Below are 13,604 nucleotides of genomic sequence, written 5' to 3' on the forward strand. Positions count from 1 at the left end.
ACAAGTTCTCACTGGCAAGGGCAGGGGAAGCGGAAGGCAGCAACACCGTGAAAAAGCGACAGCTCTGCCCTTCCCGCTGGCGGCTGGGCGGGGCTTCGGTGGCGGGGGGGGGGCGGGGGGGCGGGGGGAGGCAGGCCGCAGAAGCGCGCCCTTCACGTGACGCGCCCGCCGCGCGACGCGATCGACGCCCGTCACGTGGCTGCCTCGGCCCCGTCTCCGGCGGAGGCGGGCGCGGGCGCGTCCCTGTGGCCAGTCACCCGGCGGAGCTGGTCGCACAATTATGAAAGACTCGACTTCTGCTGCTAGCGCCGGAGCTGAGTTAGTTCTGAGAAGGTTTCCCGGGGCTGTCCTTGTTCGGTGGCCCGTGCCACCGCCTCCGGAGACGCTTTCCGATAGATGGCTGCAGGCCGCGGAGGAGGAGGAGGAGGAGCCGCTGCCCTTCCGGAGTCCGCCCCGTGAGGAGAATGGTACGGAGCCGGGCCTGGCGCGGGCGGGCGGGAGGGCCTCAGGGGAGCCCGAGTGTGCGGCGCACCGGGTAACTCGGTGGCCCTCCGGGCGCCGCCGCTAGCCGAGGAGCTGCCGGGTTGACACCGAAAGGGAGGGAGGGAGGACGGGAGGGAGGGAAGGAGGGAGGGTTGGGGTGTTAACGGAAAAGGGAAGGGAGCGGGTTCCGAGCTGTGACTTGTTGGCTTGTGCCGCAGACTCTCTCTACAGGTACTTTTTTTTTTTTTTTAAATTATTATTTTTTTAACCGAACGGGAGTGATTTTTGACGGTGTAAACCATGCTGTGGCTGGAGGTTTTCTTTCTTTTTTTTAGCAGGCAGTGTGGAGGGACCGGGAAGGGACGGTTTCTGGGAGGCTGAGATGGTGGTGTGTTGCCAGGTCTGCGTCGAACTAGCTCGTCTGCTGTCCCAGACAGTTGGGAGCGGAGGTGCCGGCTGGAGGTGGAGGGAGTCGTCCGTGCGGTGCCGCGCTGCGTAGAGCTTCTGTTGTTGTTAAGGCCAGGAACCCCGATTTGGAGATTTCTTACAAAGAAAGCCCGTTTAGGTCAAGGACCTGCTCAGGGAAGGAAGGCATTGCTGGTTCGGTAGCTTCGCAGGACGGGCTTTATGCAAAGCGGTCTCCCTTTGCCCGAAGTCTGACAGGTTGAGTTGTCCGGCTTTTTTTTTTATTTCGGAAACAAGGTCCGTAACCCTGGCTGGCCTGGAAGTCACTGTGTAGACAGGTTGGCCTTAAATTCAGAGATCTGCTTACCTCTCTTGCCTCCCAAGTGCTGGGATTAAAGACAGTGCGCCACCACACCAGGCTAGGTTTCAAAGTGCCTTACCAAACTTCAGCCACGGTTTTGCTTGTAAAGTACGTGTCAATAAATAATGAGTTTTCACTTTTTTTTTTTTTTGAGACTGGGTACATGTAGTCCGGGGAGGGTGGCCTCAAATCCTGAGGCTGTCAATTGAGTTCCATATCCTCTTGCCTCCATCTCCTGAGCTCTGGAATTACAAGTGTCTGCCACCTGGGTTTTTCTGTTTGCTGAAAAGAAAAGCTCAAATCCCTCCACCTCCACTAAATCATTTCGCTTAAGTACTTAGGTTTTTGATTTAAAAGACTCTGATGCAGCATGAGTTGAATCCAAGTGTCTTGCAAGGCCACCACCACCAGTTGTTATTTATTTGTTTGTTTTTCAACACAGTTTTTCCTGTGTAACCCTGGCTTTAGACCAGGCTAGCCTGTAACTCTTGAGATCTCCCGCCTGAGTGCTGGGATTAAAGGCTTGCACTACCGTGGATACTTTATTCAACAACTCGGTTCAGTTTCCTTACCTTTTAGGTGAGTCTGACCAAAAATTTACTTAGAAATAGTCTATACTGTATAATTCTCACTGTAAGTTGTAGTTTTCATAAGAGTCCATTATAGACCACCCCTCTGGTCCCCAATGTCACTTAAAAAAAAAAAGGAGGGGCTCTCACTAAGTAACTGTATGGCCTGGAACTTGCTGTGTAGACCAGACCGTCCTTGAACTCATAGAGATCCATCTGCTTCTGCCTCCGGATTGCTGGCATTAAAAGGGTCCATGGCCTGGCTCAGTGTATCACCTTTTAAATGGTATTTTGCAACTATTAAACGAGTTTGAACAGCTCGTGCATACAAGTGAATTAGAGAATTGAACCTTTTCATTTATTTTTAAAAGATAAAAAGAATCTAATTTGAAGTAGTACTTTCAGAGATTTATTGACCCTAGTTCAGTTCAAGTTTGGATTTAGAAAATGGTTCTCCGTCAATATAGGGTGTTTTTGGTTAGTATGCTCAGTTCTCTGAAGATGTAGATTGCGTATATGTATATGTGTATATGTATATGTATAGTCCCGAATGTTCTGGAACTAGCTCTGTAGACCAGGCTGGCCTAGGACTCAAGGTCCTCCTGCCTCTGCCTCACAAGTGCTGGGGGGATTAAAGGTATATGCCACACGACCTCCTAGCTTTAGAATTTTCAGAACCTGTTAAGTCTTGCTGTGTGAAGGTGAGCAGTTCTGGTAGATTTGGCTCTTAGTGAAGCATCTTTATCAGATTAAAATAGTTTCTCCCCTCCCCCCCCCCTTTCTTTTTCTCTCTCTCTCATTCATTTTAAGAATGGGTCTGGCTACATTGCCCAGGCTAGTTTCCACTTCGTGGGCCTGAGGGATTCTCATGTCTCCCCTTCTGGATAACTGTTGCTATAGTTGTATGCTGTTCCACCTGGTTTAATGTCACAGCTTGCTATCATTATTAACTTCTAAAGGTAGATGGTCATTTTTCTCTATTTGATGTCAGGAGCTATGCTAGGATTAAAGTCTGAAGCACCTTTTTTTTTTTTTTTTTTTTTGGTCTCTCCTACCATTATTTAAACACACTAATAACCTAATACCTCAACTATTGAAATTTCCAGGCTGCTGGAAACTTTAACCTTTTCTTTTACTTATGGAAAAGAAAAGACTCCTAAGCCAAGCCATATCAAGGATTTAGCAACCTTGACAGTTTACTTACTGTAAATATACAAAGTGAAATCTAACAGACTTGGTTACTTACTTTGTAGTGTGTCAAAAATGACAGAAGAAAAGGTAGCCAAGAAGCTGTTACTATGAGGAGGAGACTGGAGAAGGACTTTTTAATATTAGAAAGAGAGCTTCACTTTACACTTTAGCATGTGAATTCAAGTCTTTGTTATTTTTGTTTTTTTGAGACAGGGATAGGGTTTTTATGTGTACCCTTGGCTGCCCTTTGTAGACCAGGCTGGCCTCTGCCTCCTAGTGCTGGGATTAAAGGTGTACACTACCATGCCCAGCGAATATAAAGGTGCACACCTTTAATCCCAGCACTGTGGAGACAAGCAGGCGGATCACCGTGAGTTTGAGGCCAGCCTAGTCTACAAAGCAAGTCCAGGACAGCCAAGGCTACACAAAGAGACCCTGTCTCAAAAATCCAAAAAAAAAAAAAAGAAAAGAAAAAGAAAAAAGAAAAAAAGAAAAGAAAGAAAAAGAAAAAAGAAAAGCAACAACAATATAACTTACTATAACAGACATAGAAAATATTTTTGTAAGTAAAACTTGAAACAAAATTTGATATATGATGTTAGCATTTAAATGTGGCTATTGTTCTAAGTGTTTTACAAATGCCAACTATATATTAATCACTCAGAAAACTATGAAGTAACGGCTGGAGAGATGGCTCAGCAAGTAGGAGCACTGGCTGCTCTTCCAGAGGTCCTGAGTTCAATTCCCAGCACCCACATGGTGGCTCACAGCCATCTATACGGGATTTGGTGCCTTCTTCTGGCATGTAAGAATACATGCAGATAGAGCACTCATACATAAAATAAATAAATAAAATCTTTTAAAAAAGACTATGAAGGAAACACTTAATTCTCTATTACATAAGAGTAAAGAAGCGCTGGGCATGGCGGTGCACGCTTTTAAACCCTCAGGAGGCAGAGGCAGGTGGATCTCTGTGAGTTCGAGGCTAGCCTGATCTACAAAGTGAGTCCAGGACAGCCAAGGCTACACAGAGAAACCCTGACTGGGGGGTGGGGGAGTAAAGAATCGTAGTCACTTATTAGAGTTCTCTAAGTTAAGCCGGGTAGTGGTGGTGGCGTCAGCATCAGTGCTGCATACATTTAATCCCAGCACTTAGGAGGCAGAGGCATAATGAGTTCCAGGACAAGTCAGGGCTACATGGAGAAACTAAACAGAGGAAAAGATCCCCAAGTTACCAAGCGGTAGGTAGGTGTTGATCTGCCAAACCAGATGCCTGGGAGTGGAGCTTGATATTTAAGGAAACTATAATTGTGAGCTCTCAGATGAAAGGTGTTGATATTAAGTTTGTTTATTTGTTTGTTTGTTTGTTTGGTAAGATTGGAAGCTGAAGAGATGTCTCAGTAGTTCAAGAGCACGTGCAGCTCTTTCAGAGAATCAGAGTGTGGTTCCTAGCACTACGTTGGGTGGCTCACAGCCAGTTGTAACTCCAGCTCTAGGGCGTCTGACATCCTCTTGGCATCTGAAAGTCAGCAAGTACATTTTGCACACTCCCAGACACAGACACATAACAAAAACAAAACAAAACAAAAATCCTTGTTTTTAAAAAGTAAAATCATTTAAAAATACTGGTAAAATGTATTTTCTATTAACCATATTTTCTTTCACTGACATGAAACCTATAGTAGAATTTCCTTTATTGCTAAGTTTCTTACATGTAGACAGGTTATATGCAGCTTAGTTTTATCCATTTCACTTTGACAGAGTAAAGGGATTTTTCTGTGTAGCCTTGACTGCCCCGGACTCCCTTTGTAGACCAGGCTGGCCCCAAACTCAGAATGATCCACCTGCCTCTGCCTCCCGAGTCCTGGGATTACAGGCGTGACCCACCATGCCCGGCCACTTGAGGGGATTCTTAGTCATCACCTAACCCAAATAGATTCTTTGGGAGTAAATTCTGTATAAAGGACTAAAAAACACTAATAAAGACTATTCAGAGACAGACAGTGTGTTAATGCCATTTGCTTACAGGGTAAAACCCAGGCTGTCTAGTAGATAATGCTTCAGAACTTTTTTTTTTTTTTTTTTTTTTGGTTTTTCGAGACAGGGTCTCTCTGTGTAGCCTTGGCTGTCCTGGACTCACTTTGTAGACCAGGCTGGCCTCGAACTCACAGCGATCCGCCTGCCTCTGCCTCCCGAGTGCTGGGATTAAAGGCGTGCGCCACCACGCCCGGCTGCTTCAGAACTTCTTTAGGTATCCCCTTTTCAGATTAAGTTTTGTTATATATCCAAATATTATCCCTGGCTTTTGATAGGTGGGTCCATTTATTTGGCATGTCTGCTGCTTTGTTAGGAAAAAGTTAATGTTATTAAGAAAATCTACCTCTAAGCATCTGCTTTCAATGAGACGCATCCCTCTTAGTCTCAGGCATTTGAACACTTGCTCCACAGTTGGTGGTGCTGTTGGGGGAGAGTTAGGTGATGCAGCCTTGCTGAAGGAAGGATATTATTAGGGGTGGGCTTTGAGATAAAGAAGTCTAGCCTACTTCCAGTTCTTTCTCTACTTCATATTTATGGTGGAAGATGTGAGCTCTTAGCCTCCTGTTTCTGCCGGTTCTCTACCACGAAGGACTCTTACCTCTCTGAAACTGTAAGGCCCAGTAAATTCTTGTAACACCATAACCTTATTATATATTGTTGTATAAAGCAATTATTTACATACTTTATTATTTTGGGACAAAATCTTCCTCTGTAGCTCAGGCTGGACTTGAACTGACTATAGTCCAGGCTGACTTTAAACTAGTGAGTCTTCTTTCTGCCTTAGCATCGTAAGTGCTGGGATTATAGGTGTGAACTACCATGCCTGACTCTATAAAGCAAACTATAAACAACTATCCAGGTATTTTTCATATAAACCTCAAGGCTTTTATAAAATATATAATTTGTAATTATAATAGTTCATGGGACACTTCTGACATACTCTAAATAGTTTTTTTGTTTGTTTGTTTAAGTAACTTTATTTGTTTTTAAATATTTATTTACTTATTTATACTTTTTGAGACAGGGTTTCTCTATGTTGCCTTGGCTGTCCTGGACTGGCTTTGTAGACCAGGCTGGCTTTGAACTCAAAGATACCTTCCTGCCTCTGCCTCCCCAAGTGCTGGGACCACAGGCGTGTGTCACAGTGCCCAGCTTGTTTTTAATCTTTATAATTTGAAGTTTTAATAGTGTCTTCATCAGGGGCTGAAGAGATAGCTTGGTAGTTAGGAGCACTGGCTGCTCTTCCAGAGGACCCAGGTTCAAATCCCAGCACCCAGATGGCAGCTCACAACTGTCTGTAGCTCTAGTTCCAGTAGGTCTGACACCTTCACACAGACACACACATATATATATGCAGGCAAAACACCAGTGCACATCAAATGAAAATAAATAAATATTTTTAAAAAGTGTTTTAGTTAGGGCTTTTATTGCTGGTATAAAACACTATGACCAAAAAAGAACTCGGAGAGAAAAGGGTTATTTCATGTTATAACTCAGGTCACTCTCCATCATGAAGGGAAGCTGAAGCAGGAACTTAGAGGTTGGAACTGAAGCAGAGACTTTGGAGCAATGCTGCCTACTGGCTAGCTCCTCGTGCCTTATAAAACCCAGGATCAGCTGCCCAGGGGTACTACTACCCACAGTAAACTGTTCTCCAATATCAATCATTAATCAAGAAAATGCCTCTCAAAAAAAAAAAAAAAAAAAAAAGAAAGAAAGAAAGAAAGAAAAAGCCTCTTAGACTTGGAATTTGATGAGGCATTTTCTGAGATTCCTCTTCCTAGATATCTCTAGCTTGTATCAAGTTGATGTAGCAATCTGGACAACTGACTCCTACATTACTACTAAACTGTAATTCTCTTTTAAACATATGACAGTCTTTAAAAATTAAAACACTTTAAAAGTTCAAAGTCTATAAAATAGCAAATTTCTGACAACTGTGGGTTCCTGTAAAACCTAAAAACAAGTTAAATGCTTTGTTATTGAAAGAGAGAAGAACCAGGGCACAGTTACATTCAAATAAAAACAAAACCAAAGTCCAGTGGTGTAAAGCTAAGCGTCAAACATCTGGGACTCACAATCTTCTGGGTTCAAAGGGCAGGAGTAGCCCCACCTCTCTTCACATACAGCATCTCAGGCCTGCTCCACTCCACAGCTGTTGCTGCCTTTGCGGTTTTCCCATGATAACGGCATCTCAGATTCTGGAGACTCGGCTGCAACTAGTCTATACTTTTTCACCAGTAGCCTCTTCTGGGCTCTCTTCAGGGACTCTGACTCTGTTACATGGTACAAAGTTTCAACTCTGCTTCATGGCCTTTTCATTCCTAGACCTTCTACTACAACTGAGGCTGCACTTTTACCACTGGTCTCTCCTGATCTCTCACTGTGCCAAGCCCCAGCTGCCCTCTCTGACCATTTCATGCCTCAGATCATTCATTTTTATCCACGACCAAGTTCTGGGCCAATGCAGGGTACAGCTTTGGCTCACTCTGGACCACAGCATCTGTGTACTGACCCTGAGGAAACAGTTCCCAGAAGATTTTGCCTCTTGATGCTCTTCTTGTCTTTCTCTTCTTCTATTTTTTTTTTAAAGGTCTGGTCATTTATTATTATTCTTTTGTTTGTTTTTCAAGACAGGGTTTCTCTGTAGCCCTGCCTATCCTGGAACTCACTCTGTAGAACAGTCTGGCCTTAAACTCAGAGATCCACTTGCCCCTGCCTCCGGAGTGCTGGATTTAAAGATGTGCACTACCAAGCCTGGGTTATTTGTTATTCTTAAAGACTTATTTTTTACTTGACTCAGATTTAGAAGCAGAAACTCTCAGATAGCCTAGGCATCTACATCTTTTGGCAATCTGTTCCTGGCATATTTCTTTGGCTTTCTTCATTCTCTTGGCCAAAGTTTACCATATTCTGAAATCTCATTTTCTGAATAATACATTGGCATTTGTGTTGGGGGACATGTGGAGTAACAAGATGTCCAATCCTAGGTGTTTTAGTCCAGGGCTCCTTACATTCTTTGTTTAAGGACCATCTGACAGCGTATTCACAGATGTCATCTTTAAAGAGATCGAAAAGCTTTCAGACTCCATGAGCTCTTTTGGACCCCAACAATTGAGATACAGTAGTATCTTCCAGGAGTAAGTATACTTTCTCTTTCTCTCCCCCTTTTCTCCCCCCCCCCCTCTCTCTCTCTCTCTCTCCTGCCTCTTCCTTTCTTTTTAACAATAACCGAGCCGAGAGCGCTGTGATTGGCATCCACAGTGCGTCCGAGAACAAACTTGTGCTTTCTCTCTTTAGTCCTTGCTCTACAGCAGGCACAGTCTGCTGTGGTTCAAGACACCTTGCTTCATGGGGAAACCTTGTTTGTTGTTCCCACTGCTGATTCTGACCACAGACCCTTCCACTTTTCCCTCAAAGCAGCCGCAGGGACTTCTGTGGCCATGCTCTTCTCATAGAGAGTACAAGATCTGCGTTCATTGCCCACTTCAATGAGCTGATGGCTGGGAAGGAGATAGTCAGCTCCATCTTGACATGGCTGGCTGCTTAGGAGGTGCCATGAAAAAGAGCCATTCTTCTCTTAACCACAGCTCATTCTTCAGCCCTAGCTGTTCCCAAGAAAGCAAAAATTTTGCTTTAGTGGTTCTGGTCTCTTGTTAATTAAAGCCGATTCTTCTGTACCAACTGACCAGAACCACAGATTCGATTCTTTTCTTTTCTTTCTTTTTCTTTTTTTTGGTTTCGAGACAGGGTTTCTCTGTACCTCAGACTGTCCTGGAACTGGCTTTTGTAGACCAGGCTGGCCTGAACTCAGATCTGCCTGCCTATGCCTCTCGAGTGCTGGCATTAAAGGTATGAGTCACCACTGTTCGGCTGAACCACCTTCTTAATTCAAAATATGGAATGAATGGCCCCATATAGTCTTTAAGGAACTCTCAAATTTCCCTCTAAAATTACACAAGCCATGCCTCTGTTGTCTGCTCTGTCCTGAGTGTTCTCTTCTGAGTTCCCACAGCAGCTAATTAAGCTCTGAACACTCAATGGGTTTTCCAGTCCAAAGTTCTAATGCCTGTCCTTCCTCAATCATTCCCAAAACATCATCAGGTCTGTTATAGTAGATACCAATTTTTGTCTTAGTTAGGATTTCTATTGTTGTGAAAAAATACCATGACCAAAAGTAAGTTGAGGAGGAAAGGGTTTGTTTCAGCTTACAACTCTCCAGTCACACTCCGCCACCCACTAAGGGAAGTCAGAGCAGGAATTTGCAGGGAGGAAGTGAAGCAGAAGCCACGGAGGAAAACTTACTTACTGGCTTGGTCCCTATGCCTTGATCAACCTGTTTTCTTATTCAAAGCAGGACCTTCTGCCCATGGATGGTACTGCCCCCAATTCATTGGGCCCTCCTTTATCAATTATTAATCAAGAAAATGTACCCACAGACTTGCCTACAGGGTTTTGAACTTGATGGCACTTGATTGAAATCTCCACACTAGGGAGCTGTATTTCAGTCATTATAGTATTAAGAGAATTAATTTACCATTTGCTGAGCTAGGCAAAAGTACATGAAGAGTTAGTGTTTGTGTAGAGGTTCAATTTTAAATTGAGGTGCCTTTTAGGTATCAAAGGAGCTGCTGATGCGAGACAGTTGATAATGTGACATAGGAGTTAAGTGGAAGATTTGAAATAAACTCCTCTCTCTCTCTCTCTCTCTCTCTCTCTCTCTCTCTCTCTCTCTCTCTCGTTGGTGTTTGGTTTGGTTTTTTTTCTTTGAGACCTGGCTGGCTGTCCCTGGACTCACTTTTGTAGACCAGGTTGGCCTCAACTCACGGAGATCCGCCTGCCTGTCTCTGCCTCTGAGAGATGGCTCAGTGGTTAAGAGCACTGTCTGCTCTTCCAGAAGTCCTGAGTTCAGTTCCCAGCAACCATATGGTGACTCAAAACCATCTAAAATAAGGTTGGGTGCCCTCCTCTGGTGTGCAAGTGTACATGTAGGCAAAACACTGTAAATATAAATAAATAAATATTTTTAAAAAGAAAAACAAAAAATTGTGGCGGGCTAGGGATATGGTGTAGTAGTAGAACATGCCATTGGATATGGGCATGTCCCTGAATTCAATCCCTAACAACCCCTACCCACCCCCAAAATGGGGAAAGAGAATGAATCCTGCAAGGAAATGAAGAGTGGACCATGTTGGAAGATCAATAATGATCTACTTTATTAAGTGTTTCTATTTTATATATGAGAACAAAGTCTAAGAATTGACCTGGTGAGCTAAAGAACATCATTTGGTAGTCTGTCAAATTTATTTTAGAGAGATGTGTGGTGCACACCCTTATTTGCAGTACTCTGGAGTCAGAGGCAGTTGGATCTCTGAATTGAGGCCAGCCTGATCTTCATAGTTTGAGTCCAGCCAAGGCTACATAGGGGAAGACCGTGTTTCAGTAAGAAGAAAACTAACTTAAGAAGAGCTGACTTGAAAACCCCATTTTATATAGTAGGTATAGGAGATGAGGAGAGTTTTTAAAAACCCATTTTCTTCTAGTGCTTTTCTTCCTCTTCTTCCCCCCCCCCAGGGTTTTGTTGTTGTTGTTTGTTTGTTTTTTGTGGTATTCAAGTAGAGGCAGAAACACGAACTGGTTATCTTGAGGGAAAAACAGAGTCAAGAAAAAGTTGGTGCTTTTTCTTTAAAGACTTGGAGATAATATGCTGCATCCTGATGGGAATGAGCCAATTGATATAAGGAAAAAAATTACAAAATTGGTGAAGAATGTCCTTGATTTAGAGTGTATGGGATTTGGGGCCAGTGGTTGGATTTGAGTGGCATCATAGTTGTCATATAAGGAAAAGTGAATGTGTTGGTACAGTAGGAGGACAATTTTGTTTTGTGTTGTTTTGTTTTTGTGGAGAAAGGGTCTAATTGTGTAGCTCAGGCTACTCACAAACTCACAGTGTTCCTCCTGCCTTTCTCCAGGGATTGAACTCAATTTATTAGGTTTGTGCTATGAATACTTTTGCCCTCTTGAGCTATCTTGCCAGTTCTAATAGGAGTTTGTAGCACTTGTGTTCTGGTTGCTTCAGGGAGCAGAGACAGGCAGATCTCTCAGTAGTGGGATAAGAGACTGAGAATGATAAAGGGTAGGGAATTTGAGAAGGAAATGTAAGGTGTACATCAGTGAAATTTCAGGTATTCCAAAAAGACTGCTGGGGTAGTGCGGCTGCAAGTTTCCTAATGTATTTTCTTTCCTGAACAATGGAAGAGAAACACATTCTTCAAAAAATCAGCAGATTTTAGTTAGACAAAGAAGGTTCAGGAAGGACTATGCAAAATTAACGGCGTTATGTGAAAAATGTTGATTAAAGACCCTAAATTGGCTTGGCATGGTGATGGAGGCCGTTAATCCCAGCACGCAGAGGCAGAGGCAGGTGGATATCTGAGTTCAAGGCCAGTCTAATCTACAGAGTGAGTACACAGAGAAACTCTGTCTGGAAAAAAGAAAAACCAAAACCACCCAAACAAACAAACAAAACAAAAAAAACTTTTTTAATGCAGAGCTGGCAATTGAATCCAGGGCCTGACATACGCTAAGAATTTCTCTGCCACTGAGCAAGCCTGTACAGTCTTTAGTTACTCAGTATTAGAGAATTAACCTAACTTTATATTCTTGTTCTCCTTCTTGTTATTTTTTGTTTTGTTATGCTTTATTGTTTTTCTGTTTGCACTTATTTATTTGGTGCATGTGTATATCTATACACATGTGAAGGTCAGGAGATGGCTTTTGGGAGTCAGTTCTCTCTTCCTATTTGTGGGCTTCAGGAATCAGGTTCAGGTTAACACCTTTACCCACTGACCCATGTCACTCACTGGCCCAATGTTGCTTTTTGTAATTTTGTTTTTTATTTTATTGATTTAGGGTTTTTTGTTTTTTTAATTTTTTCTTTCTTGGAGTGAGAGTTTGTGTGTATTTTCTGAAACAGGGTTTTACTGGGTAGCTCAGGCTAGCCTGGATCTCAAGATGTTCTAGTCTCTTGTCTCCCAAGTACTAGGATTACATGTGTACCCCACTATGATTGGCTAAAAGGAACTATATAGGGCCAGCATTTGGGAGGCGGATCACTGTGAGTTTGAGGCCAGCCTGGTCTACAAAGTGAGTCCATGACAGCCAAGGCTACACACACACACACACACTTGTTTGCTTGCTTGTCTGTTTTGTTTATCCAGACAGGGTTTTTCTGTGTAGTCTTGACCGTCGTGGACTCTCTTTGTGGACCAGGCTGGCCTGGAACTCACAGCGATCTGCCTGCCTCTGCCTCCCTGCGCCACCATACTCAGCCTCCCTAATATATTTTTTATTTTGGACATTTAGCTCGTCTTCTTCCCTAGCTCTTTTTTCCTCTCCATTCTCTAAGGCTATACTTTCCCTTCTCATACAATTTAGACTATATTTAGCCTCAGTTATCAACTTTACACATCTCTGAAAAGGAAACCTCAATTTAGAAAGTCCTTCCTTCAGATTGGCCTGTGGGCATGTCTGTGGGTCATGTTCTTAATTGTTATTTGCTGTAGGAGGGCCCAGTCCACTGTGGGAGGTGCTGTCCTTAGGCAGGCGGGCCTGGGCTGTTCAAGAAAGTAGCTGTGCAAGACTGTAAGCAGCATTTCTCCATGCTCTCTGCTTCAGTTTCTGCCTCTACTTCCCTCAGTGATGGGCTGTTAGTTGGAAATTCAAGTTGAAATAAACCTTGTTTTTAGTTGTATTTATCACCACAACAAGGAAGCAAACTAGAACATCTTAAAATTATTTATTTATTTTTATTTCATGTGCATTGGTGTTTTGCCTACATGTTTGTCTGTCTGAGTTCTTGGAGTTACAGACAGTGTGAGCTGCCATGTGGGGGGATGGAAATTGAACCCTTGTCCTCTGGAAGAGCAGTCAGTGCTCTTAACCACTCAGCCATCTCTGCAGCCTTTAGAGCAAAATGTTTGAAGCATTACTCACATCCAAGAATTTTAGATACATCTTTTTTGAGACAGGGTTTCTCTGTGTAATGTTGGAACTCTCTGTAGACCAAGCTGGCCTTCAACTCAAAGATCCACCCGCCTCTGCCTCCTGAGTGCTGGGATTAAAGCTGCACACCAGCACAGTCTGTCTTGATACTTGTAATTTTTATTTTGGTTCTTAAATATTCTGTTTTAAAAGTTGAGGGTTAATTTTATCTGTGCTTTGTTAATTACGGTGTGATCAGCCAGTATATTTTACAAGTGTACATTGTCTGACTATTTGTGATTCATCCTTTATGGATAAATATACTATCACTTTTTATAAATTTCCTGTTTGCCTAAACAAAGTGAATGGTCTTTTTATATGGGATGCAGAAATAGGCACGTGTTCATCAAATTGAACTTGTTAATTGTGTTTAAAAATAAAAACCCTTGTGTTAAATATCTTTCCTGATTAGAGAGAAATATGTTAAACTTATGGTTTTTTGGTTTTTTTTTTGTTTTTTGTTTTTTGTTTTTTTTAATTTCAAGACCAGTTTCTCTTATACTCCTGGCTGTCCT

General features: G+C 42.9%; 1 protein-coding gene across 3 annotated transcripts in view; it reads left to right on the plus strand.

Annotated features, from left to right (window-relative positions):
- The first annotated feature begins 333 nt into the window (after window positions 1–333).
- Window positions 334–13,604, plus strand: part of TRPM7 (transient receptor potential cation channel subfamily M member 7) — an 89,174-nt gene continuing 75,903 nt past the window's right edge. For all 3 annotated transcript variants that reach the window (XR_014777859.1, XM_084775255.1, XM_084775256.1), the window contains exon 1: window positions 334–467. Coding sequence is in view for 2 of the 3 variants with exons in the window: in XM_084775255.1 (XP_084631381.1) it covers window positions 465–467 (3 nt within the window). In the remaining variant the exon portion in view is untranslated. The remainder of the gene's footprint in view (window positions 468–13,604) is intronic.

The sequence above is a fragment of the Acomys minous genome, assembly GCF_964271855.1.
Source record: "Acomys minous genome assembly, chromosome: 3".
In the NCBI taxonomy this organism is placed as follows: Eukaryota; Metazoa; Chordata; class Mammalia; order Rodentia; family Muridae; genus Acomys; species Acomys minous.